Genomic DNA, 25,879 nt, shown 5'->3' on the forward strand with positions numbered 1-25,879 from the left:
CAGTGCAAGGCAGCTAAAGGTTGGGATTTCAGTAGCAGACAAACGCCTAGCCCTGAACCTCTTCTAGAAGAGTGTGTCACCCACATACCACAACATTTGCTGAAGTATTAATGTATGAATAAATTTGTGGGAGTAGGGGACTCTAACCCTTTTTACTATAATGTGGATGCACTTTAATGGAAGTGAGGAGGTTATCAATCCTGACAAACAATATAGGGTGCAATCCTATGCATGTTTAGATAGGAAAAAGTCCTACAATACCCAGCATTCCATAGCCAGCATGTCAGGAGGAGTCTTTTCTTCCCAAATAGGCATAGGACTGTGTCTTTAAAGGACCAGCCAACTTCTTTGTCCACAGTGTCAAAGTCAAATTTACCATTTTAAGAGTGGCTGCATTGCAAAGTCCAGCTCTTTCCCCCTCTCTGGCTTTTGCAGACTCTGAACAGCAGCAGCCCAACAGCCCTGCACATCTGCAAAACATTCTTCACACAGCCCAGTGTCTGGACTCCTGGTTTGGAGCAGAAATTCCAGGGCTGAGCCCTAGCTCAGAGTAGGCCTTGACTTTTGATTCATATGCCTGCAATGTTGGGTGGCAGCACCCTTTTGCTGTGACCCTCCCGCCTAGAGCTGGCATGAGCTCCTGCCAGATGTCCTCCAGCTGCCATGGACTGTTTACTTGGGATTACATCAAGCCTGTTTCCCAATTGTGCAAATTCCTTTTTCAAAGTGCTTCTCCCTCAAAGGTAACTAATATGGCTTGGCTCCCTCACACTCTGATTATGAAGACACAAAGGGTTCTGTTGATTTATCAGAGTGTTTTCTCTGGGATTATGAACTCCTTTTGGTGCTCCAGATGCTCACTTCTTTGCAAAAGCTCTGCCTGCTGCTCTCACCCTGAGCGGACAGCTGTGACCCATGTCCCATTGACTTCCTATCTTGTGGAGAGCAAGAGAAGCCCTTTGCTTCTCTTCTCTTTCCACCCTGCACTTTGCTATCTGAGCCCGCAATAACCTGTGTGGGAGATTCACTGTGGTAATAATTGTGCAAAGACCCTAATGGTTGTCTAGGAATGGGTTGAGCCGTGGAGATGGGATTTATACAAGGGCATACAATGCAACCTTGGACAGTCACTGAATTTTAAGACTCCAGTACAATCACTGTCACTGAGTATGTAGGAAGGTCATTTAATCCTGGGGAAATTCCTAAATGGTGCAATCTGGGAATCAGTTAAAATCGGAATATTTAAGCCCAGCTGCAGCTCAACTTTGTGTCTGAGAAGATGTTCAGTGTGGCTTTCTCTCAGGTAATTGTTCTTATGAACATAATGAGAAAAACAAGAAAAATAGCTTCATCAGCATTTGCATCCTAAATTCCCATTGTCTGAAACAGAATTTCCAAACAAAGGTGCATGAAGCCCCATCCTGAAAACCCATCCTTGATTGCAAGTTTCCATTTAAAAACTTCCAAGCTTTTTGGCCTAAATTTGCCGAATATACTACAAGTAAGCTCTTACTCCATAAAGAAAACAGCAGTCTGGAATTTACAAGGGCTGCACAGGGCTGTCACAGGCAGGATATCTGGAGTCTTTAATTCACAGGGTCGCAGTTAGTCGGGGGCGACTTGACGGCACATAGCAACAGTGGGGTTGATCATGATAAAGAAGTTTTTGGTTCGATTACCGGTCGCTCGCTCATGAAAGTGGCGCTGCTTTTGCAACAGCAGGTGCCATGAAAGGGGTGGGCTTCCGCAGCTCCGTCCCGGTCCCGGTTCAGTTCGAGCTTTAGCGGCGCAGCCCGCCCCCCTACCCCAGGCCCGTCGTATCGTTCCTCTCTGATCGCAGCAGTCGCCCCCTGTCTTTGCTCTCCCGGAGGCGCTTTGGCGAGGAAGGGGTGGAAGGGAGGCGTGGCCGGGCCGAGGCGAGGAGTTTATAACGCCTCTCCGGTGGGGAGCGAGCGAGCGAGTGGGCGCCTGCCAGGCAGTCAGTCCAGATGGGTGGAAAGAAAGTTTGTATCGTGGGCTCCGGCAACTGGTGCGTGCGCACGGGATGGAGCTGGAGCTCCAGCGGGCAGGGCGGCTCTGGCTCGCCGGGGGAGCGGAGAGGGAAGGAGCCGGGACGGGGAAGGCTGTCGCCGTGTTGCAGCTTCTCCAGGGGTGGTTTCGGGCAAAAGGAGCGAAAGAGGCTGGTGGCGCCCTGAAAGTCGCCGTGCGTCTTCTGGCGCAGCGTCAGCTTTCGGGGCTGCGTCCCGTTCGACTCGGGGCAGCGTGCGTCTCCTGCAGATACAGCGGGCCCTCTCCAGAACGACCCGTGCACCCGTCGAGGCGGGCAGCGCTGCCGCCAGGATCAGGGCGCCGGGCTTGAAGCCGCCCCGGGCTCTTGCTCGCTTTTGCTGCCCCCTCGGGAAGGCGCGCGCGCCGCTCTGCCCGCTCGCCCCGCTGCGGGGGCGCTTCGAAGGGGCCCGGGGGGGGGGGCGGAATGTGCGGGAGCCCCTCGCTGTGAGCGGGGTGGGGGCGATCTCGGGCCTCGGTGCGGTCGCAGGTGGGTTGCTGGGACGGACATTGTCGCATTTCTATCCTGCCTCTTTTTCTCTTGCCGAAGGCAGCTTAGAGGATCCTCTTCCTCCTCCTCTCCATGTTCGTCCTCACAACAACCCTGCGTAGCAGGTCAGCTCACCCACAGACACCCAGTGAGTTGCAAGGCTGTGTGGGAACCAGAACCAGGCCCACTCCAGCCTCCGAGCTGCCACATCGCCCTGGTGGGCTACCGTTAGCCACCCTTGAGTGGCAGAAAGGATGCCCCAGAGGCAAACGTGGCCACACTGACTCTCTTGCTACGAGGGGGTGTGGGGTCAGCATCTTCTGCTTTCCAGCCCTCCTAGGTAGAGGCACTTAGACTTTGCATTGGGTCATGCGAGCCTTTCCGCTGCAGGGTGGTGACAGATGCCCTGGGAAAGGAGCACCCAGCACGCGAAGCTAGAATGATGGCGCTCGGCCAGCCCATTTCTGGCACGGCTTTTAGCAGCGACCCCTTGACAGGGAAGGCCGTGTGCATATGCAAGCCTGCACCTCCCCGCTTGCACCACAAATCCCCTTGATACTTTCTAATGCTTTCCATTGCAGCTCTGTTTTATCCAGGTGTGCGTCTTCCTAGCTCCAGTTGTGTTTGTCTGCAACTCCCAAGCATCCCATGATCACTGGGCATGCTGGTGGAGGATGGTGGGGTCTGTATTCCAACACATCTGGTGCACCCCAAGCTGGCTGAGGCTGCAGGCTTAAGAACTGACTTTCCGAGCCAAAGCTCAGCTGCAGGAACACCTGCTTCAGCAGGTGCAGAGTAGCTCCCCCAACCACCAAGAAACTGCAGAGAAGCTCCTCAACTTCCACCTTTCAGGGTTAGAGCTCCAGTGCCTCCCATTCTGGGATATCTACCTCTGGAATAACTGTTGGTATTTCCAAACACTTGGATTTTTCTGGGCCGTTTCCAGAGGGATCGCTGTGCTCGTCCGTTGCGGCTGATACAGTATGTCATCATGTGGCATATTAAAGACTCACAGTTACGATGGTGTTTGAGGACCAGAGCCCGCTTCATCAGAGGCATGCCTGCCAACTTAGTGGAAGGCACCAGGCAATGGACTCTAGTCCACCAAGTTTGTACCAGAATGAATCTGTTTATTGGCCTTTGAGGTGTCATGAGTTGTGCAATGTTATCACATGCCTCCTTGAAAGGATGGAGGGGCAGAGGATAAAATATCTTTACACTGGATCCTAAGAATGTAGCACTTTGATTTGGGGAAGTCTATTTCATGCAATGCATAACTAACTTATGGAAGTTGCTGCAGCGTCACGATGGCTAGCAGCTTAGATGACTTTAAAGGGGGATCAGAGAAGGGCATGGACAGAGAGGCCTACAAATGGTTACATGGGAGCTTCACATTCAGATCTAGTATAGCACTTCTAGGGAGATGGCACAAGGAAGGCAACTGTCAGCACACCCGGCCTGGGGGCTCCCCAGAGGCCAAACCACTGCATGAAAGAGGGTGTGGGAATGGATAGACCTGTGATTTGATCCAGCAGGGCGCGTTTTCTCAACACAGTCTGATCCTGAAAGCAAATTCTGCCTTTCCCACTCTAGCTAGAGTTCTGGATCTCCACTGAAAGCAACAAAATGTCGGGCCTGCACATGCTGTACCCAGCACAGAGGTAAGACCTTGACATTCTGGTCTAATTGCTGTCCTCCTCCTCTTCTCCTCTTGCAGGGGTTCGGCTATTGCCAAGATCGTAGGCAGCAATGCAGCCAAACTGGACAAGTTTGATACCACTGTGAACATGTGGGTGTTCGAGGAAGAGGTCAGTGGCAAGAAACTCACTGAGATCATCAACACGCAGCATGAGAACGTCAAGTACTTGCCGGGCCACAAGCTGCCAGCCAATGTGGTATGTCTGGGAGCTGGGAAGGGAAGCAAAGCTTTGTGTGGGCAGGTGCACATGGTATTCCAGATGGAAGCCACACGTCACTGTCCTTCTCCATGCCTGATCTTCAGCTTCTACCGCGTAGCACAGAATCAAGGATTGGATTCCGCTTGCTCAGGGCTAGAAAAATTCCTTGAGGGTTTTGGAGTATATGGATAATGGGAAGCCCCCCCTGGTCCAGTCAATTCCATCTAGGCAAGTGATGGGTCCGTGCAGTGCTGTGGTCCAGCGTGAATTATTTGGGTGCCTGAGGGAGAATATTTAGAGCTTGCCAACTGCAGTGCTGACTTATTTATTTATTTATTTAATTTATTTATTAAAACATTTCTATGCTGCCCCTTGCCGAAGCCTCGGGGCAGCTCACAACATCGAATAAAATACACTAATGTAAGCGACCAAAGAGCAAACTATTCCCCACCTTTTAACGGTCTCTCAGTATCTGCTTCAGCTTTTCATCCATCCATCCTTCCTCTTGCGAGGAATCCAGCATGGCTAACGTTGACTTCCTCCTCCCCATGTTAACCTCACGGGCATCTGCTAAGTGACTTCGGGCGAAGGCCCCGGCTGGCTCACGGTCACTCGGCACATCTTATGGCTGAGCGGGGCAGCACCTGCAGTGGAGGCAGGCCACCTCGCCCGCACACCCACAGGAGCCACTGGCCTGGCACGATTTCAGAGGGCCTGCAGCCCTCTGTCCAGGGCGTGCCTTCGGGCAGAAGTGGTACCTCATCAGTTGCCAATTGCTTGCAGCCCCACTTTCCTCCTCCTGTTGCTTTTCTTCAGCAAGCAGAGAAGCCGAGGTGGTTGCCGCATGCCCAGAATCTTAGGCACGTGCCCCATGGCCTGTTTGTGCCGACCTTGTTCCCACAGGTGCATTGGACTGCATCACCCATCATCCCAACCAGCACAGCTTTGGGGAGTCGTAGTCCAACATACCAGGTGGGCACCAGGATGGAGGAGGTTGGTTTGCTGGGACCATCTGCCGCTCTGCAGGGTCTCAGGCGAAGAGACGGTCTGCCCCTTTACCTGCTTCCCAGGTTTTTAAGCTAGGGGTACGCAGTATTTCAGCCCCAAGGTCTCGGTTGTGGGGCAGCCACCCTAACACAGCTGCACATGTGCGCACACTTCTCTCCACATCCGCATTTAAAGTGTCCCTCCTCCTGCAGAATTCAGGGGATGAGATGCTGTAGGGATCAACACCACTGTCTTCCTTTTCCCCTCTACACTGGGATTGCGCCGGGTGAGGGAGGGGAGCCTACAGTTTCCCAGTTGCTTTTGGCAGTAAGGAAACTGCTCCCTGTTCTGTCCCGCCCACATGTTGGCTGATTAGCCAAGCCGTGGGGAAGAGTGGGTTGGGTCCCTCGGGAGACCCAGAGAGTAGCGAGACCCCGTGGGACCCCAGGATGCTGGCAGCGCATCCGTCCTGCAAAATATGCTCCATCACTCAACTCTGGGATCATCCTCTTTTGGCTGAGAATGCTAAGCTTGAAGCTGTGATCTCAGATCTCCACTTCCCCAGATCAGTTGTTTATCCGGTACCCAAATACTGGCAACTTCTCTTGAGTTAAGGAATATTACAGCAGTTTCTTTAAAGCTGAAACGAGCCCTGCAGCCATCTGTGGGGCATGGCATGATCAGACCCCAATAGGAGCTGCACTTCTGCATAGCGCTATGACAACTGGAAGACCTTTTCAGCCTGTCTTTGGCTGAGCCAGGATCAATTCTGGGATCCAGTTACTGAAGTGGTCTTCTTTTTGGGAGGGGGTTTCTGGGCCTAACGGGAACACATGAGATGAACCCTCCCCATATGCTTCAAGCAGCTTATATTTGGCTAAAACAGGCTGAATGCTGGGAATCTAACTTAGTTCCCTCCCACATAACAGCAAACAAATGACTTTTTGTTGGAATCTTTCATGTTCTGGTGACTTTTTGAAAACGTGAATCAGTTCCAGCACCTGAAAATGTACAGCAAGGCGAACACACAAAATTTTCAGGCAGAATTAGGAGAAGGACAGAACAAAGAGTGGATAAAATAAGGAACAGAAATTATACACACACACACAGTATCTGTAGCATTCAACATGGTACACACATAGCTCAAAAAGCTATAAGCCTAATACATTGGTATATGGAGTGTGTGTGTGTGTGTGCGCAAAAGTGGGAGAATATGATAGCAGAAACAGAACAGTTTTAGGAGAGATGACATTCTGCCTGAAAAAGGAATATTTCTCTCACTAAGGTTGCAAGTGCTGCAGAGAGGGGCTGATCCATTCACTGGAGCTCCCCACAAAGGCATCAGCACTAGGCTTTCTGCAGGGCTCCTTAGCAGTCTCTCGGGGGCTTGGACAGCTGCCCTGAGAGTATAGTGGTGTCCTTGGGATGTGTGTGTGGGGCGAGAGAAAGAAATAGACAGTGGAAACAACATGGAGGGGGGCAGTGGTGGTAGCTGAACAGAGCCAGGAAGCACCATGCACCAGGGGCAGTGATGCACAGTGGTGAGAGCAGCCTTCCTAACCATGATGCCCTCTAGATGTGCTGCAGTGCAGTGCCCTCACTTCCATGGGGCTGTGCTGGCTGAGGATGCTGAGAGTCACCACTCAGCACCCACCTCTGGAGGGCAGCAGGCGGAGGAGGCTGGGCGAGGAGGCCTCCCTAGAAGTCACCGAAGCCGGGTGCAGATCGGTGCTCAGCCACAACGGGGCAAATGCGGCCTGCTTGCCGCCTCGCCTACTTACTGGGGTTGACCTGAGGAGAAGAGTCGTGCATAGGAGCCTGACTGCCATCAAGGAAGAGGGAGATCGAGCTGTGGGAACAAAGTGATGCCTCCTAGAAGCCCTGCAGATCTCCTCAGCCTCCGTGTGAGTGCTAAAGTATCCACTCAGTGCTTGCAAGCGTGCCCTTTCACCTGCTTACTCTGCTCTTGCACTTCTGCCCCAGCTTCCCTCCAAGGACCTCAGCACGGCCTCTCATGTTTTGTCTTGTTTTTGTTTAGCTTCGCAGCATGAGTGCCCAAGGCCACGCTGAGCGTGTCCTGGTGTGGAACAAAAACCGAGTCCGGCGTCTGCACTGCTAAGTGTGGTGCAGTGCTCAGAGTGCTGGCCTAGGGCTTGGGGGGTCTGGCTGCAGCTCTGCTTGGCCGTGGAGCTCACCGGGTGACTGTGGGCCAGCTACAGACTCTTACTGTAACCTACCTCAAAGGGTTGTCGTGAGGCTAAAATGGAGAAGAGCCCAACTTTGTAAAAGCCACTTTGTGTCCCTTGTGAGAGGAAGGCAATGCAATAATAATAATGGTCATAATAATGAGCCCAGGGTTCTAGTCATCCTCTGCAATGGGCCAGTTTTTGTCATGGAGGTGGAAAAAGAATTCACCGAATTCTTTCCATTGGAAATGTGCAAAATTCTCTGTCAGCAGCCGTTCCCCACTTGTAGTTTAAAATATTTGGAGGACACCAACTCCCAGGATTCCTGAGCACTGTCCATGCTGACTGGAGTTGATGGGCATGTATTTCCTTTGGGGAGAAGCCAGAGGGAAAGAGAGAGTTGGGGGAGGGGGGGATGGGAAGAGCCAGGTGCAAAGGGAGATGGGACTCCCGTATCATTAAGGGCAGTGTAGGAAAAGGGGCACTGCAGCAGATGGAGCTTCTATCAGTGCTACGATGTGAAAGCTAGTCTGCCAAAACCGCTCCTCCTTCCTCTCCAGGAAAGGCACCGAGGTCCTTCCTCCTTCCCCTGCTGCTGGTCCCCTGCTTAGAGGTGGGAGAAAGTTGGACATGCAATATCAGTGGCTCACAAGCATGGTCCAGCGTTGGGGGTTTCCGAGTCTGAAAAAGTTGATGACAGCAGGGCTGGGCCTCTTGCTCGTGTGTGACATTCTGGGTGGATTTTCTCCCTCCTGTCTCCTTCCTGAAGAAAACCTGTTAAGGAAGGAAAAGATGCCGTTGCTGCTATACAAAGGCTTCGGATTAGTACTGGTTGGATCTCTCCATCTGGAGCGACTCCTGCTTTGCTGAAAATAAAGCTGAACTATTCAGAATGCCAAACACTGTGCCATGTCTTCAGGTGCTCTGCTCCAGTGGGCCAGCCTCCCCCAGCCTAGCTGCTCCCGTGTTTTAGACTATAGCTCCCAGCATCCCTGTCCTCTAAGTGGGTTAGATCTTCTGGAATTCATCGCAAGGGCATGAGCTTGAGGGAAGCTGCAATACACCAACTGCTCATCACTCTGGCTGTTGGGATCAAAGGCTGATGTTTAGACTGACAGCCTCCTACCTTGGTGTTGCAGGTTACTCCTGCAATGCGTATTGGAAGAGTGCACAGCAAGGAGACCGGTGGCTGGCGGAAAGGAAATTAAGCCATCTCTCCAGGCTTGTTGCAAACTCACTTGCCAGTTAAGATCCATGCTGGCTAAGTGGGATTGGCCTTCCCTGGGAGCATGTCCTTTGCGGTAGCAGCCCCAGCGTTGCTCTCCCATTGAATCAAGAGCGATCTGCAGAACACCCTCATTTTGCTGCAAGACATTTTACACAGATTTCTGCGGCCACTGTCCTCCCGTGCCACAACTTCTACTCAGATGGTTTTTGACTGATTGCCATTCTCTCGTACACAAAAGATAAAAATCAAACATTTTGTGCATTTGTGTTGTGCCATAAATTGCTGTGGCATCTTTGATCAACCATCTTTTACAAATACTTTAAAATAAAGTTTTAAGATGCTTTGAGTTGAGCTGGCAGGATTGCAAGTCCCCCCCGGAGCAGATGTCCCTCCGCACCCTCCTTCCTGCTCCCCAGAACGCAGCAGGGCCTGCTTGTGCAGCTTCCAGCAGAGTGAAGATCAAGAAACCAGTCGCCTTGGTAACAAAGCAATAAATAACCTTCACGCTGCCTGAGAACAGCTCTTGTTTCCAGGTGCTTGGAGAGTGGCAGGAAGCCCATGCAGTGAATGCATGCTGGGTGAATGCAAGGAGCTGGGACAGTGCAGGGGTCCGTCTTGTTTGCTGAGGGAGCGTGGCACATGGGCTCCATGCAAGCGCCGGGATCCTGCTTTCTGCCTGCACCCCCCGCACTTGTCTGAAGGGCACCCTCTTAGCCCCCAGAGATGGATGCGCCACCAAGCCGGCTGGGCTTTACAAACTCTGGGCTTGGCCCTTTGTGCGGCCTCCGTGTCTCCCCTCTGTATATCAGCCAGAGAACACCGGTTATGGGGTGTTCTAAAAGCGTTCTGGACTAATGTCACCACTGGCGTATCGCTGCAGAGGTCAGTTTCTTGCTGGATACATGAGCTGAAATAAGAGCATGGCAAGCAGGAGAGGGGGAAAAAGGGCGAAACCTGATAGGATCGCTGGGGTAATATAATGGGGCTTGGATGCCTGTCCAAGGGAGGGCAGCCGCCTGCCTTTGCTGGGTGGTTGTGTTGCTGTGGGATACCCCTTAGGTGGGACGACGGCCAGAGGGTCTTGCTCAGAGGCGGAATACTCTGGCCAGAGGGCTGGCCCTCCTCTTACTGGCCTTCCTTGGGCACAGTAATGGGAATCAGACAAGTCACGTGGAGCGGTCGGGCTGGGAGGAGGACGCTTCCCTTGCTTTGGTTCCCTGCATTAGAGTGGCTGGAGTGTGTCCCGCAGCAATAGCGTCAACTCGACTACTTACATGATTGTTGCTACTGCTGAAGCAACATAAGCCTGCTTGCCATGCCCAAAACTATCTTGAAACAGTCAAACTGAATGGATGGTGAGAGTGTTAGACTGGGGTCCAGTCCCCACTTGGCCACTTTGGGCCGGACACTCACGCTCAGCCCAACCTACTCACAGGGTTGTTTTGTGAGGAGAAAGACGAAGATTGTGTAAACCAGCTTGGATTCCTTGCAACAGCAAGAGTATTCATACTTAAAGGAGAATTAACATGGCTCCCCTGCCTCCCATGCTGGACTCTTGGGGTATCTCTGTCCTTAGGATACTGGTCCAGGGCCCGGGTCAGAGCAACCTCCTTGCAGCTTGTCAGCCCATATATAATATGGTTGCTGCTGCTGCGTCACAGTAAAGGTTTCACAGATACGGAGCATGTGTGCTCGGAAGAGCTCATCAGGTTAGAGAGAGAAGGGCAGGTGCTGAGAACAAATGCAGCTACTAAAGATCAATTTGCCTTTCCAGCAAGTTTCCAGTATTCATTTTCCAGACTTGTGCCTTGCGCATGAACAGCTGGAGTCTTCATGGCTTCGTTTCCCTGAAAGTGGCAGTGCATGCAAAAGCTGTGGGTTGGCAGCAGGGGAGCGAAAGCTCTTTCAGAGGCAGAGTCGTTGGCCTAGGCTACACTCACGCAGTTCCTTTCGTCTGATGACTAAGTGGCACTTGTTTTCCAGACCATTTCATCTCCTTGAAACCTCCTTGAAACAGTCCTCTGAAACCTCTCAGCTCCCTTCCTGACCTGCAGTAGTCAGAAATGGATAGGACAGAAACGATGACGTGGCTGTCGGCATCACACCCCGACCACCATAAGGCTGCCACTTCCAGGATCTGGAACAAGTTGCAGGAAAGGGAAGGCGCTGAGTGAGCAGCTTGCAGAACAGCCTGTTCTCTCCACTGGATCCAGCGCCCTATGTGAATATGTGACTCTTTGGTTGCCCTGTGCTCAAAACCTCACTGGGAAGCACCCACAGTCAAGTCTTCTGAGGAGGCATACAAAAGGGTGGCATTTGGCACAGAGTACAGGATTTGGCACCTGATGATCCTTGCTGTTTTTCAAAAGCGGGGGAGGAAGGAAAATGAAAATTGAAAAAGGAAACACAAGCTTCTAGTACATATGGCATTTATTTTAAACCCTGCCTTTTTATCAAAAAATGGCACTTGGGGCAGTTTGCAAAACAATTTGAAATAGATTAAACAATAAAACACTTTAATTACAATTGAACAGTTACAGAATAAAAGCAGCACCTAAATAATGGACCCACTTGCAGTCCAAGGGCCACCTTCTCTAAAAGCAGTCAGAAAGACACAGAGAGGGAGCGAACCAAGCCTCCCTCAGGAAGGCGTTCCACAGCTTTGGACTAGCCACCAAAAAGGGTTGCTTCTGCTTCTTAGGGCTGCACTTTTGAAAAGAAAGGCTTCTCTGTAAGATCTTAGTCCTGAGCAAGCTCATGGGCAAGAAGGTGACCTTCCAGGTAGCCTGGTCCCAAGCCATACAGGTCAATCAGTGCACTCTTGAAAGGTCAGAATGACCCTCAAAGGTCACTGAAAGGCTTCAGTACCTTTCAGAGCCACTTGCCATGGAAAGCAAAACCAAAATAATATACATCATAATGTACACATTAGAAAAAACGTACCTATTACGAGATCTCCCTTCACTTCAGTGTAGGACTGAGCCCCTGCCAGGGTTCATCAGAGCAAGGGTCCATTTTCCCACCTCTTCTCACAGTCCTGAGGCAAAGCAGCTCCTTCGTGGTCTGCCAAAGGCTACGGGTACCATGTGTGGGTGCTTTTTTACCTTCTGCTTTGCTTGCTGCAGGTGGCAGTGCCAGATGTGCTGAAAGCTTCAGCCGATGCGGACATTCTCCTCTTCGTAGTGCCACACCAGTTCATCGGGAAGCTTTGTGACCAGCTGAAAAGCCACATCAAGAAGGACGCAATCGGGGTCTCGCTCATCAAGGTATGATGCCCTTGGCCGTGGCTTCAAGGTGGGGCTTGGCTGCGCTTGCAGCTGTGTAGGAACTGCATGGAAGAGGTCTGAAGGCACGTGCTTGGGTCTGCTGGAAGGCACTGCAGTGTCACAAGATAAAAAGGAGGACAGGGTCTGAAAACAGGCTGGAGAAGAGTGGGGAGAACCCACGATTGCCTATGATTAAACAATGTCGATCATTTATTGAGAGAGAGCTTATCAAGCAGTCATGAGGAACCTCAGGACACGTGGCCAAATCTGGCCCTCTGAAGCTCTCCAGAAGGCCGCAACCCTTCCCTCAGTCTCAGCCTCTTTCTACAAACCGTTGATCATTTGGTGGTTTCTTGGCGTTTAGTCAGTCTTTTAAAAAAAGTTGCCAAGGCTTAGCTACTGGCCGTAAGAGCTTTAAGCGAAGGCATGTTGGCACTTTGACGCCACCCTTTTGCCTTTGGTCCCGTCCACCTCTGGAAGGCCATGTTCAAGAACTTCTCTAGAATGGAATTCAGCCCTTGTCCTGAAGTAAGTTCTCCATACCTTGCACAAGGCTTATGGTGGCCTTGCTCAACCAGATGCCCCCTCCAGAAGCGCTGAAGCACAACCCATCATCCACAACCTACCTCTCCAATGGCTGGCTGAAGAAGGGTTATGGATGACAGTGCAGCTGGCTGAGACTTCCCCATTAGAAGCCTCTTGACTCTCATGCCTTTTTCAAAGCATCAGAGAAAAAGAAAGCTCTGTTAATTGAACCCCTATAATTTAATACCATCATAGGAACTCGTCCCTGGCCTCTTTGTACTGTCCCCCAAAACAGCCACGAACAGCTTAATAAAGAAGGGTTTCATGCCCTGTCTGCAGGTGTTATGTTTCCCTTACTCTCCAGGTGTGGTGTTTGCCATGCCATGAAAAAATGGCAAATATTTTGCAGGGACAGAGTTCAGTGATGGCTTGGATATATTTGTCATTATCTTCCTGTTACCAGACAACTGGCTGTAGCATCTACCAAATGCTGTTCTATCGCTGGGATAATGGATTCTTTTCACGAACTGGCCCCTTTCGCCAGAAATGCTTGAAGCTGATTCAAGCTCTGGCAAGCAGACTGATGGGGCCAGCAAACTAGAGTCGTGTTCCAGAGATCAGCTGATGCACATGATTTGCCTCTTGAGATGCTTTCACCATGCCAGCATCACACTTTAGATTTCCCCACCTTTTCAGAGCACGCTTGTAAGGCAGACAAGGAAAGTCTATTCAGGGACGGGGAGCATGGAAGCCGAGGGCGATGTCCACTCTAAATCAGTTTGCCCAAAATACAAAAGCATGATCCCAAAAATGCGTCAGAGGTATTGAGGGAAGAAGGGACGAGGCAGATCAGATATTAGTGGTTTAGAAGGAGAGATGGTCAAGGGAGAAAAACATTAGAGAGGAGTTAGAAAAAGTCTCGTGGCAATTAAACTGTGAAGGGCTTTTGGTGAAAAACGGTTGTGAGGATTCACACACCCACACGAGCTGTACAGCTTGATATTCCTTTACAGACTGCCCCTTGATTTGTTGGTTAATACTTAGCCTTCCCCAACCTAGTGTCCTCCAGATGTGTTGAGACTACAACTCCTAGCATAGTCGGGCATCATAGTCATGGGTACCTTAAAAGACTTACAGGTTTATTATGGCATAAACTTCAGTCTCCTTCATAAGATGCATGATATGTTAGCTTCATTTGCCAGGTTTGCACACAGAGGTGTAAAGCAGGGCAGAGGGTCAGAAAATGTCCAGAAAATGCAAATACTGTAGACTATGACAATTCTCCATAAAGCTTAAACGTATACAAGAGAAGCAGAGATACCACTGACTTATTCAGCTTAGCCATGTTCCTAAACACCTGTAGTGGGACAAGAGTCCACTGCAGCTGGGAAATATACATATGTTGTGTGCCTGTGGCATATTACCAGAGGAAGGAATGGATCTGAGGGGTCTGAAGTGGTCCTCTTGAGTCGCAGCTTGGCTTAGCAGAGTCGGGCACTGCATGAAAGACTAAGGGTACTGCAGGGTTCTTGGCTCAAGATTTTCTACTGATTCCATATGGTTTGTGCATTTAATTGGATCCCAGGGTGTGGATGAAGGCCCCGACGGACTGAAACTGATATCAGATATCATCCGTGAGAAGCTTGGCATCGAAATGAGTGTACTAATGGGGGCCAATATTGCCAATGAAGTGGCAGAGGGGAAGTTCTGCGAGACCACCATAGGTAACGAGTTTGAACTTCCTATTGTGGGAAGCTGGGAATGTGGCTGTGGGTGAAACTCCCTGATCGCTCTCTCTGAGTGATCCATGTGCCAAGTTCTTGCAGCCAAGATGTTATCTGTCCCTCCTTCTCTTACAAGTGGCGCGGAATCTCTTGCAGCTGTTTTTGGGCTGCTGCTGCCCTAGCAAAGAGCAGTTTCACACGGGCACACCCCTGCCCGCTGTCAGTATAGGCTGCGTTGGTGGTCCTGGCTGGCGTCTCACTTGCGCTGCGTGGGTTGCCCCCAGCGAGAGGAGCTGTTGCAAGCAAGCAACAAGCGCATGTCCTTGGAGACCTGCATAGCCATCCCTTGGAGTAAGTCTGGAATCAACAGGGAGGAAGCAGCACAGCAAACACAATTGGAGCCAGGCTCCTGGGCGGCAGAGATGCGTTTGCTGGACTCAGCCTCCCCTAGCCTGGTGCTGCCCAGGTGTCTTGGACCTTGGCTTCCATCATCCTTTACTCTTTGATAGGTAGGATTCCAGGTGGGGGAAGTCTAGCCAAACTGGAAGGACCACCGGCCAAATACTCTTGCTTTAATCCAGTAGAGGGAGCGGTGGGAAGACACAGCAAACTGGTGAAGAATGTTTTATGGTGAAAAGGAAAGAAACCCTGGATGCTCCAGGTCAGAGCACCGGTCCAGCTAGCCCAGTAATGCCTACTCTAACTGGTAGCAGCTCTCCTGCGTCCAGGGGCATAGTCTTCCAGCAAATGTGCTACAAGAATCTTTTAACTGGCATTGCCAGCAATTGAACCTGAGAGTTTCTGAATGCAAAACATGGATCCTACTATGAAACTACAGCCTCTCCCTGTAAGGGAGAGAAGAAAAGGAGGGGAATGTTGCTAGTTAAGTCCTAGGATTTTCGCAGAAAAGAAGGATCCCCCCTCTTCATTGTCCCTCTATTATATCTCCAGCTTAATTCATCTCCATGAACCTTCACACATGCCTCCAGAGTTTCCAAGCTTTTTCAGGTGTTCAGTACACTTATTATTCCAAGTTTTAGAACTGTTGTCATGTTAGTTTGTTGCAACTAAACAACAAATAATCTTGAAGCACCTTCAAGACTAGCAAAATGTTAATGAAGTCTGCTAGCTGTTGCTTTCTGCTGGTTTTTTTATGTTTATGACAACTGCTCCAAATACTCTTTCATTAAACCACAGCAACATCAGCAAGCAAATGCTAACTCTCTGCATAAAATTCCCCTTTTTGGAAACCTCTTCCTTTTTATACATAATCTTGTTAATTGTACCTCTGATTCTAACAACATCTGCCTGTGGTGGAATAGGGGAAATCAGTAAAGAGATGCAGTGGTTAACCTTATAACTGTGACTTCAGGAACAGAACAGGGGTTGCAACAACCAAGTGGAGGGTTTTAAAAGGTGGGACTCCTACTGAGAAAGCCATTACTTCTTTTGTTGCTCCCACCCTGTTCGATAAGTGTCCCATATTCTTTTCTGAATTTGGTATCATGCTTTGTCCAAGATGTCCTGGTCTCTGCAGGAGTCTCCTCATCCCTCTTTCCTATATCCCAGAGATCCCATAACACCCCATCCTACCCTCTACAGCTCTTCTGCTGAATAGATCTCCAGGTCAGTCAGGAGATGGGACAGGTGGACAATTTCCAAAGGGTGGGTCCCGTGCTCAGAAATGGAGCACATACCCTGCTTGCACAAGCCTACAACTTCAATCAACCTTCCTCCACCTGGTGCCCTGTAGATGGGGTGGCCTATAGCTCCCATCATCCATGGATATGTTGTTCAGTGCATCTGGAGGGCACTGGGCTGGGTGGAGCTGTCAAATTATTTCAGCTAACAGAGCTGGGAGCTTGTAAAGACCTCCATCTGAGGTCTTGGAGAGCCACTACCGCTCAAGCTAGGCAGTCCCGGTCAGTCGACACGGACAGGCGCAATGCAAGGCATGTTTGCATGTCACGTCACTTTGGCTTACGCCTGCATTTTCTTGTCTCTGCAGGCTGCAAGAACCTAGAGCACGGGCAGATCCTGAAGGAGCTGATGCAAACACCCAACTTCCGGATCACTGTGGTTCAAGAAGCTGACACAGTAGAGATCTGCGGTGCCCTCAAGGTGTGGGAATAGTCAGGAATCTGGCAGCTTGACACCTCCTTGCTTGGGCTGTGGCCTGTTGCTGTGGAAAGCCCCATGCAACTTTGCACAGAAGAGTTTGGCCTAAGTCCCCATTCACTCCATCCATACACGTACACGGACACACAGTGGAGGCACAAAGATAAGGCTGTGGGGGAAAACACGCTGTCTTGCTGGAGACTGGAGCAGATCTGATGGCTTCCCATGCAAAAGGTGCTCCAGGTTGTGTCTGCCGGGCACAGCTAGATCCCAGCTGCTGCTGCTCCGCAGGTGCAAGTCTTTGCAAGCACACTGAGGACACCAAAGGCTGGGCTGCCCGTGCCTGCTTAACAGTGAAGTTCACTGGGGGTAGGCACACTGTCTCCCTCTTTCCCCGCAGAATGTGGTGGCCGTTGGGGCTGGCTTCTGCGATGGGCTGGGCTTTGGAGACAACACCAAGGCTGCCGTGATCCGCCTGGGCCTCATGGAGATGATTGCCTTTGCCAAGATCTTCTGCAAGGGCAGCGTCACTTCTGCCACTTTCCTGGAGAGCTGTGGGGTGGCTGACCTCATCACCACCTGCTACGGAGGCCGTAATCGCAAAGTGGCGGAGGCTTTTGCCAAGACTGGCAAGGTAAGTCAGTCACCGTCCGGTTTGGTATTTTGTAGGGCTGCCCAAGAATATCCCTCAAAATACAGTGCTCCTGGAATAAATCAATCCATGCTGGAATTGTTTTGGTGCTCTAAATATGAGTAATCCGTACAATTCTAATCCAATTTGAAATCTAATTCTAATATGAGTAATCCTCCAAAGTTCTACCTTATATTTTCGACAAAAGCTGGCTGAAGCTCCCTAGTACGTTCGTGGCAGAGCCAAGATGGAAACTAGCAACCCTCCGATGCTGCATTTCTCCTACACAACAGTCATACACAGACCTGCCTGGGAGTCAGCATCAGAGTGGGGCTCATTTCTGAGTGCGCATGCACAGGAGCACCACTCTCCCCTCCTTCTACAACCTGGTGCCCTCCACACCTGTTGGACCGCAACTAGCTGGCTGGGGGCTTATGGGAGCTGCAGTGGCACCTGGAGGGTGCCAGGCTGGAAAAGGCTGTGTTATGCTCTGATGTAAGAGCTGGAATTATGGAGAGGCTGTAACACACCCTGGGAAAGGCAAAAGGTGCTTGGGGAAGGCACCTGGAATTGAGGAATATTTAATTCAGGGAAACAGGGAAGACATAAAGCATCAAGTTTATACTTACATGCAACTTCTATCCTCCAAATGTTTGTATTGCTGAAATTGCAATGCTTGTCTTGATTGCAACACTGGGGATTTATCAAAACGTGGAGTATTTTGGCAAGGACTGGGCTGGCAGAGTTAGTCAAGGACTAGAATAGGACCACAGGCCCAGCAAACATGGCTGAAGGTCCAATCCTAAGAGAGAGGAGGAGAACTCTGTAAGCTGCCTTGGGTTTCTTGAGAGAGCAAGAAAGAGATATGATATAACAATGAGGATGAGATAGCAGAAGTCCTAAACCACTAAGCATGCTTCAGCCAGGTACACTGGGAGCTAGATTTCTTTTCTGTGTAAATTTATTTATTTTATTTATTTGGAACACATCTATGCCGCCCCATTCACAAAAGCCTCGGGGCAGCTTCCAATGCAAATAAATAACTGTACAATTACATTAAATGGGCACAGGATTGCCCCTGAAAAGAGTCGGACTCCAGGGCTGGCCTGCGATCCAAGGAGCAGCATCAGCAGCAATTTTAGGGGCACAACGAAGCAGCATGTCACCAGGAGGCATGTGACAGGATTCCTGCACAGTTGCTGAAGATGCTGGAAAGGGCCCCTGTGCAGTGGCCTCTGCGGCTCTAGGAGGAGAGGGTGCAGACTGCCTGGTGTGCGTAGGATGCAGCAATGACCACCTCTCGCTACCTTCCAGAATCCCAGCTAAGCAGGTCTAGTACCTGGCCAGTAGGCCTTCCAGTAGCCTTGCGAGTGCCATAGTCATCTTCAGGGTCAAAGTGGAACACTTTCTTACAGACTATCCTTGGCACACTTCTAGGCCGGTTTCGTACCTCTCCACTGCCGTGGCTTCCCCCAGAGACTCATGGGAACTGTAACTGGCGAGGGTGTTGGGGGTTCTGTTTGAGATCCCTGGCACCCTCCCTCCCAAAGGCAGTTTACAGCAGCCTTCTCCAAACTGATGCCCTCCAGCTGTGGTGGATTACAACTCCCATGCTCACTGGGAATGATTGGAGTTGTAGACCACCACATCCAGGAGGAGTTGGGATGGGGAAGACCAGTTTATAGCACTTCCTGGAGAGAGGGGAAGAATGTTTTATCAACTTACCTCAGCAGTGTCCATAAGTCCAAAAGCTGATGGAATCCATTGTGAAAAAGCCCTACCTTGGATCATCCTTATGTGCAGGAGTGGGGACTGTCTGGCCCTCCAGATAATGGTGGACTGCAATTCCCATCAGCCTTGGTGAGCACAGCTGATGGTGAGGGGTGGTGGCAGCTGCAGTCCAATCGGGAGGGCCGTATGTTCCCCACCTCCACATCAGGGATTCACCAAACCAGGGGCCACGTGTCATCATGCAATCACTCTCGCTTGGGGCTTTTGTCTTATGCTTTGCAGTCTATTGAACAACTGGAGAAGGAGATGCTGAACGGGCAGAAGCTGCAGGGCCCTCAGACCTCAGCAGAGCTGCACCACATTCTGTCACACAAGAACTTGGCAGACAAGTGAGTGCCGTGACCTTCTCCCATTTGGGTTTGCACCCGTATCTGTGCTAGATCGGCATGCTGCAGATTTGTGTGGTAGTGAGCAACAGCCAAAGGCATATCTGCAAGGCTATCAGACACATCTGCCTTTTAACTGTTCAGTTAATCAACCAGTTCGACACATTAACATCTCAATACAGGGTACTTTTTAAAATACTGAAGCAAGCATGGGTTAACTCTCCATTTAATTAATACATAAAATAAAAAATAAAAGCCACTTCTTTTAGCCAGAAGGAAATGCCAACTTTAATATTTTCTCATTCACAATCAAAACAGCTCCAATAAACAGACAAGTGTGTCCTTAACTCTCAAAAATATAGTGTAGCCAATTAAAATCGTTCTTCAGCCAATCAATCAGCTAAAACTTTGAAACATGGATTTTAAAGCAGGGATAGGCAGAAAGTAGATCATCATACATTTCAGATCTCACTTCCCAGCATTCCTGACCATTGGGCCTTGCTGGCACATCCTTCTGCCTGCTGAAGTCAAAAACATCTGGAGCCCACCCTTTTGGTCACCTCTGCTTTTAACCCACACAAACTTGCGGTCTTCCTTGTTAGGAATTCCAGAAGTGCAGGGTAAGAGTACATCCACAGCTCTTCTAAAGCTGCTGCAATGTGATTCCTCTGTAGCCTATTTCTCCGCCTGCCCCACATCCCCAGCACCATCGTAGAATAATAGAATTGGAAGGGGCCAAGAGGGCCATTCGGTCCAACCGTCTGCTCAGTGCTCCGGCTAGTGTCACAGTAGGCCCCACATTTCCATCACCCTGCAAATCTCCCTATGCCTAGCAAGCTCTGCTAATGGAATGGAAGCTACTCCAATTCTTGTGTGTTTTTCTACCCCTGCAGGTTCCCACTGTTCGTTGCTGTCTATGAGATCTGCTACAAAGGAAAACCCGTCTCTGAATTTATCAAGTGCCTGCAAAACCATCCTGAACATTTGTGATTGGCCTGGAGACTTGCTCCTGCTATAGGCAGTTGGGAGGCTCTTCCCATCTGCCTCAGCTCTGCCACCCCCAGCAGGAGAAGAGGAACCCACCACAAGGCATGGGTAACCAACCAGGGATACCCCATGCTCTCCAGCCACGGAGTTCAGGGGTCAACTCTTTGACCAGGAAGTCTCTGCCATTTATCAATCAGATGTCCACCGAGTTCCCTGGGCTGGTCCAGTCTCCTGCTTGGCACTTGCTAGATTAGAACATCCTCGTTGTCAGTACGCACAGCACAAAAAGCATTAACTTCGATGAGCAAAGAAAAAAACGTCCTTGACCAGGCGCCTCACTGCTCCATTTCTCTGCCTTGGTTTTAACTGGTCTGATTGAAGGTTCGAGTGTTTTACCTGCCAGTCTTACCTGCCTTGAAAGGCCTGTTATAGCCAATATCTGGTGGAGTGAGGGTGAGAAGAAGAGCAAATTCTAATTTATTACTCTAGGCTAGGAGTATAAGAAGAATCAGCCATGATTAAAATTGGCGTCGAGTGTTAGGTTCTCTCTCTCTCCCTCTCTCCCCAAGGCTTGGGCCTCAGCATCCCTGGTATCCATGGGAATGGGAACCCTAGCCATGAATGTGAATACTGTACTGCAGAAGAATAAATACTAACATGACAAACTAGTCCCTTCCTACCAGGAATTTTCATTTGGGGCCATCAGGCTACACACAAGATAAGAGGGAGATAATGAAATTGTGGCAGCCAGGATATAGAGTGGAAAGACTGTAAGAGCCCATAGAGGAAGTGAACTGCAGCGCATAAGATGTAACATTGTCATGCAGAAAACTTAAAGTGCCTTTCACCTGTAGGAAACAGAGAAAGTGAAAGGGGAGTATTTGCTACATGGGAAGATTCTGTTAAGTGGATTGCTATTAAATTCTCTGGGCCTTCCATTCCTACATATAAAAAAGGATGAGATCCCCCCCAACACATCCTTTTGGGAAGAAGCCTCTGTGAACTCAGTGAGACTTATTCATGAATGATAAATATGCACAGGAGCTGGGCTAAAAATAACACAGATCTGGTATTATTGAAGTCACTTTTGACACTTTGCTTGGCCTTTCACGTGATGGAGAACTGCAAATATCCGTGACTGCAAGGAAAGCAGGAGGAGGCTGTGAATGTCCTGAGTGTGTGCTGTTGGGGTAGCTTGTGCTTGTAGGCAGGGGCCCCGAGCCCCTACCCTGTGTGGGACTGGCAGGGAGGAATCTGCTCATTTCATAAGGCCTTCTACTTCTCCCTATTGTCACTAAGTGGCCTCCCCTTTCTGAAGTGACCTTTCCAGCCCTTCCTGGCCTGCTGCAGCAATTTAATCTGCTGCAAGGGCAGGTGTCCTCATGCCTTTTATTAGACACCCAGCTGCTACACACCAGTGACCTTTCTCTTCAGCTGATTAAATAAATACAAAAAATGTGGAAGGCCGTGAAAAGAGATGTCCCCTATTTCCCAGTCAGGACCTTCTGACTTCTGCTGTTGGGAAGATTGGAGAGGTATGAATGGGAGCAATTCACTTTCATGACTGGGAGACTTCTCTAAACTCCAGCCTCACTTGGAAACCATATCCAACCTATCACATCAGCTCCTTTTTTTCTATGAAGTTCTCCTGTGCAGGAAAATGCCAGCATCACACCTGCTTCTTGTGAATCCACAGTCAAGTTCTTTTAACTCAAGGAGCACCAACAAGCAGGCTGATGTCAGCTATCTGGCCTTATACACTGGTGTGCTGAGTGGGAGAATAAGCCTTTTAATTTTTGCCTGGCTGTTGCCTCTATTGCAAAAAAACTTTCAGAAACAGGAAAACTACACATGGACACTAGATGGCAGCTCACAAAGGACAAATAGAGGTTTTAGATCATTTTCAGTAAACATTTAAAATGAGGTGCACTTTTCCATTTTAACTATTTATACAGCACCACCAATGTATGCAGTGCTTTACATAAATTAGATTTCCCAAAAGAGCCTATAATGCAAACTTCACATATTTCAAAGAGAAAATCTGGGTTGGACACTAACTTAGCCTTAGTTAGAGACAATCCATTGAAAGAACTCAGATTGGATTAATTAATGTAATTCCCATTGATTCCAAGGTGTCAACTCTACCCCATGTATCTAGTGCCACCTATAAAGAGGTGAATTATATATTTTAAAAAATATTCATCACAGCATGCCAGCTTTTGGTGTACAATGAAGTTAGAGGATGTTCTGGAGACTACCAGCACCAGCCAACCTGTGAATTTGACTGATAGGATGCCAGCTTCCTTCTATTTATGCCAATTCTAACAATTAGGTTATCAAACCCAGTTTGTGTGAGGGGATTTCAGCAGGTACAGTGTGATGTGCTGCCCTGCCAAAATTCCCTCTTCTGCACAACTGTTAAAGCTGCAGGAGTCCTGTCTTCCCTTGTTCCTGGTCCCTTCATTTGTTCCCCTGCCCCTTTAATGATTCTCAATTTCACCAGCAACTGGGAAGAAGTCATCTTGATGCAGATAAGCTGAAAAGTAGGATTCATTTGGGAAATTCTGTACAGCTGAAACTGGGAGAAGGGTTCTCTGAAATGCTCCTAAGTCTACAACAAGCTTCCTGCCCTTTGCAGTTTCTATAAAAAGGTCTTCCCCTTTGCCATTTGGAGTTATGTTCTGCCTACACAGCACACTCTGAAGGGATGTTCTTTATCTTAAGAAGGGGCAACCCCAGCATAAGCAAGAGAGCTCATCTTTGCTGGGAAGTCCTGGGATAGGGCCTAGCATAGCTGAGAATTTTTCCTGTTCTGCAGAAAAAAGTCTCTCCTCCCAAGAGCCTATAAATCTCAAAATCCTGTGGGTTGCTACTTACCATTGTAATGACTGTGCAACTTACAACTATTGCAAAGAACAGGACCATAAAGTTGCTACATTTAGTTGGCAGGTATGGAAGGCAATACTCAGAAGATTTTTTTTAAAAAAAACCTAGCTCTAGCCAGACTCTCCAAGATGGAGAACAAATAAAAGATTTTTCTGATGAATTGGAGCTATGCTAACTCAGAAGAGATGGAAACAAACATTCAATAGATAAAAGTTCTTAAAGCAAAAAAACACAGCTCAGAATTCCAAGCAAAGGAATTCTGACACTCCCAGAGCAGATTTCTAGTTAACTGTGGGGATGGGAGATTTAATATTTACGCACACAAGTCAAACCAACTACTCCTGATTACTAGTATGAATTTCATGTTTCCATGCCTTAATTAAGAGCTCCTATGGACATAATGCCCTCCACATTTATCTTAGAATAAATTGAAAGCAACAGGACTGGACAATGGCAGGTTTGGGTAGCTGAAGCAAAGCAGAGAAGTCTTTTGTGTCCTGTCCCATTCTGCCGCCACCCCCAGTCCTTTCCCAACAGCCTGACACTTCTGCATGTCCTGGCCAATCCAACGGCTATCCTTGGTTAACTGCCAGGGCAGCCTTCCTTTGGGCTGGCTAGAGACCTTGCAATGTATCAAGTAGCCCTGTGCTGGCAGAGTCAGCAACTTTTTAGGGTAACTAAAAATAGCAGCTAGAGAACTTGCAGCTCAGTCTAAGTATTGCTCCCCTTCACTTCCTGAGTCATAACAAAAATTCTAATTACTCTAAGAGCAAATTATACCCCATTCTTATATTGGGGTCACTGTCTTGCCCCAGAGAAGGATGTGGTCAGCCCTGGTGGGGAGTAACTGCACCTGCTTTCCTAGAGCACTCAGCAAGAACTGCTAATCTTCCACTTACTAGTACTTTTGTATAAGGCAGTCTGGTTCCAAAATTCAAGAGAAAATACTAATGTATACTGAATAACTCCCTGCCTTTCTCTTTAAACATTTCAAGGCATCAGCTAAGAGAACCAAATCAGAAAAGGATAATAAGAGGCAGCAGAAGACAGAAGCATTTTGTCATTCCTACTTGCAGAGGAGAGAGGATTTTAGCAGCTGTAGCATCTCTCAGTCCCAGAGCACTCTGGCAGGACAAGCAGCACCTCTTGAAGTTCTGTTTTGCAGCGCTGGCAGCCCAAAACATTTTACAATCAGGAGCAGAGCAGCAAGAGGCAACTATCCACACAGCAAGGTACATCATAGCGAAGGCCAAGCAGGTTCTTCTGGCACCGGAAGCAGAAAATCCTTCAAGCATCTCTCCCTCTCCCTGGCAGCCAGATCACATATCACAGTGGCAAACCTTGGGCTGATTAACCCACAACCTGTTCAGATGCATATTGCACATCTCTGCTTTCTGTAAACAGCATTGGATTGGGCTGATTATGACCATAACATGTGAACTTGGACTACAAGGTTGTTTTAGGGCTAAGGAGTGGATCTAAGTGGAGTTCCTCTTACATTGGAGGAAGAGGGTAGGAAGATGATCTCTCCAATTTCTCCTCCCTGCAGCTGCCTCTGTCTCCTGAAAAGAAATCTGGAAGGTTGGGGACAGCATGAGAGGCAATGCAGAGGGCCATAGGGGGAAAATGGATGAAGATTGCTTCCTTCCCCATTTTTCCAATGGGAAACCTCTGCTGGATCATGGGACTGGCAATCTGGATCCAACCCAGTAATAATAAAGTAAATATCTAACAGATGTGGTGATCTTTCACTAAACCTAAAAATCAGTTGCCTGAGGCAGCCTTCTCTCTCTTTTAATGGTAAGGTTGAGCCTCTTCAGTAAGATACAAACTATGCCACAGAATCTAAACAAAAAATGTATTCAGGCAAATTCCATTACAGTTGCAGACTCTGTACTGTTTTTACAAGGATAACAATAAGTTTGCTGAATTATAATTGGTCTTTTTTCCTATTCCAGCAATTTACCAACATATTCTCCTTCTTTTAATATGCTATAATATGCAACAGAAACAACCAAGGGCTTTGTTGCACCTCAACAACTACCACATTCATTCCGGTAGGGAATGAAGGGAACAGTGACCATGAAATCTAATGCCAGAATAAATTTGTTAGTCATTAAAGAGCCATAGGACTCTTTATTATGCTACTTTTGTCATTATGGCAATGTCCTAAATATTTTAGCCAATCTCTACTTAAAAGTCTCTTGTAATCTATTTCTGCTATTTATCCTTTACAGATTAGAACATTTGGGCTACCCCTGCTAACTTTCATTATGACAAATGTACATTAATAATATTCAACACACGCAGTGCTTTCCATAGGTGCTCAAACTGTCTCACATATCTTACCTTATTCTTACAACAGCTCTGTAGGATTACATTCAAGGCATGGTCTGAGAGAACATGATTCAGCTCTGGTCAATGTCTAGATGGAAGAGGGGCCTATGTAGGCCTACTCTGAGTTCCCAGATGGAAGAAAGGAGGAATATAAATCTCTTACAGAGATGTTGAACCTCTTCCAGCCTGAGGGCCAAATTCCACCATCCTTCTGTGGAGCGAGCGGGCGGGCAGTGAAATACCAAAATTACCAGTATAGTGTAGTTTAAAGCTTTTACTCTGGGGGAGTCTCAAGAGAAACCCTACAACTGTTTGGAACGGGAAACACTGTAATGATTGGTGGTCTGAGATGAAGAGGACATGCAATCTGGCATTTAGCACCTGGCATGTCACTTCTAGACTCTTTTGGGAACAGGCTGACGCTTGTTTAAATGGCAGAGGAAATACTGTTGC

The 25,879-nt window shown here is 48.9% G+C and overlaps 1 protein-coding gene and 1 long non-coding RNA gene across 2 annotated transcripts; one reads left to right on the forward strand and one right to left on the reverse strand.

Annotated features, from left to right (window-relative positions):
* The first annotated feature begins 1,956 nt into the window (after nucleotides 1–1,956).
* Nucleotides 1,957–20,871, forward strand: LOC123019259 (glycerol-3-phosphate dehydrogenase [NAD(+)], cytoplasmic). Its single transcript, XM_044422013.1, has 8 exons — nucleotides 1,957–2,029; nucleotides 4,254–4,431; nucleotides 11,961–12,101; nucleotides 14,212–14,350; nucleotides 16,359–16,471; nucleotides 16,869–17,102; nucleotides 19,113–19,219; nucleotides 20,110–20,871. The coding sequence occupies exons 1-8, from the start codon at nucleotides 1,989–1,991 to the stop codon at nucleotides 20,204–20,206; spliced, it is 1,050 nt and encodes a 349-aa protein (XP_044277948.1). The 5' UTR covers nucleotides 1,957–1,988; the 3' UTR covers nucleotides 20,207–20,871.
* On the reverse strand, nucleotides 7,703–17,897 carry LOC123019261. The gene is made up of 3 exons (XR_006413894.1): nucleotides 17,729–17,897; nucleotides 11,779–12,211; nucleotides 7,703–8,381 (listed from the first exon to the last, which is right to left on the reverse strand). It is a non-coding gene; the product is annotated as an uncharacterized LOC123019261 (long non-coding RNA).
* Nucleotides 20,872–25,879: the final 5,008 nt, after the last annotated feature.

Source organism: Varanus komodoensis, unplaced genomic scaffold (genome assembly GCF_004798865.1).
Source record: "Varanus komodoensis strain SLA01 unplaced genomic scaffold, ASM479886v1 scaffold12, whole genome shotgun sequence".
Classification (NCBI taxonomy): Eukaryota; Metazoa; Chordata; class Lepidosauria; order Squamata; family Varanidae; genus Varanus; species Varanus komodoensis.

Coding starts and splice junctions, on each gene's coding strand:
- LOC123019259 (XM_044422013.1), top strand. CDS start 1,989: ATGGGTGGAAAGAAAGTTTGTATCGTGGGCTCCGGCAACTG. Junction 14,351..16,358: donor GTTCTGCGAGACCACCATAG/GTAACGAGTTTG, acceptor TTGTCTCTGCAG/GCTGCAAGAACCTAGAGCAC. Junction 19,220..20,109: donor CACAAGAACTTGGCAGACAA/GTGAGTGCCGTG, acceptor CTACCCCTGCAG/GTTCCCACTGTTCGTTGCTG.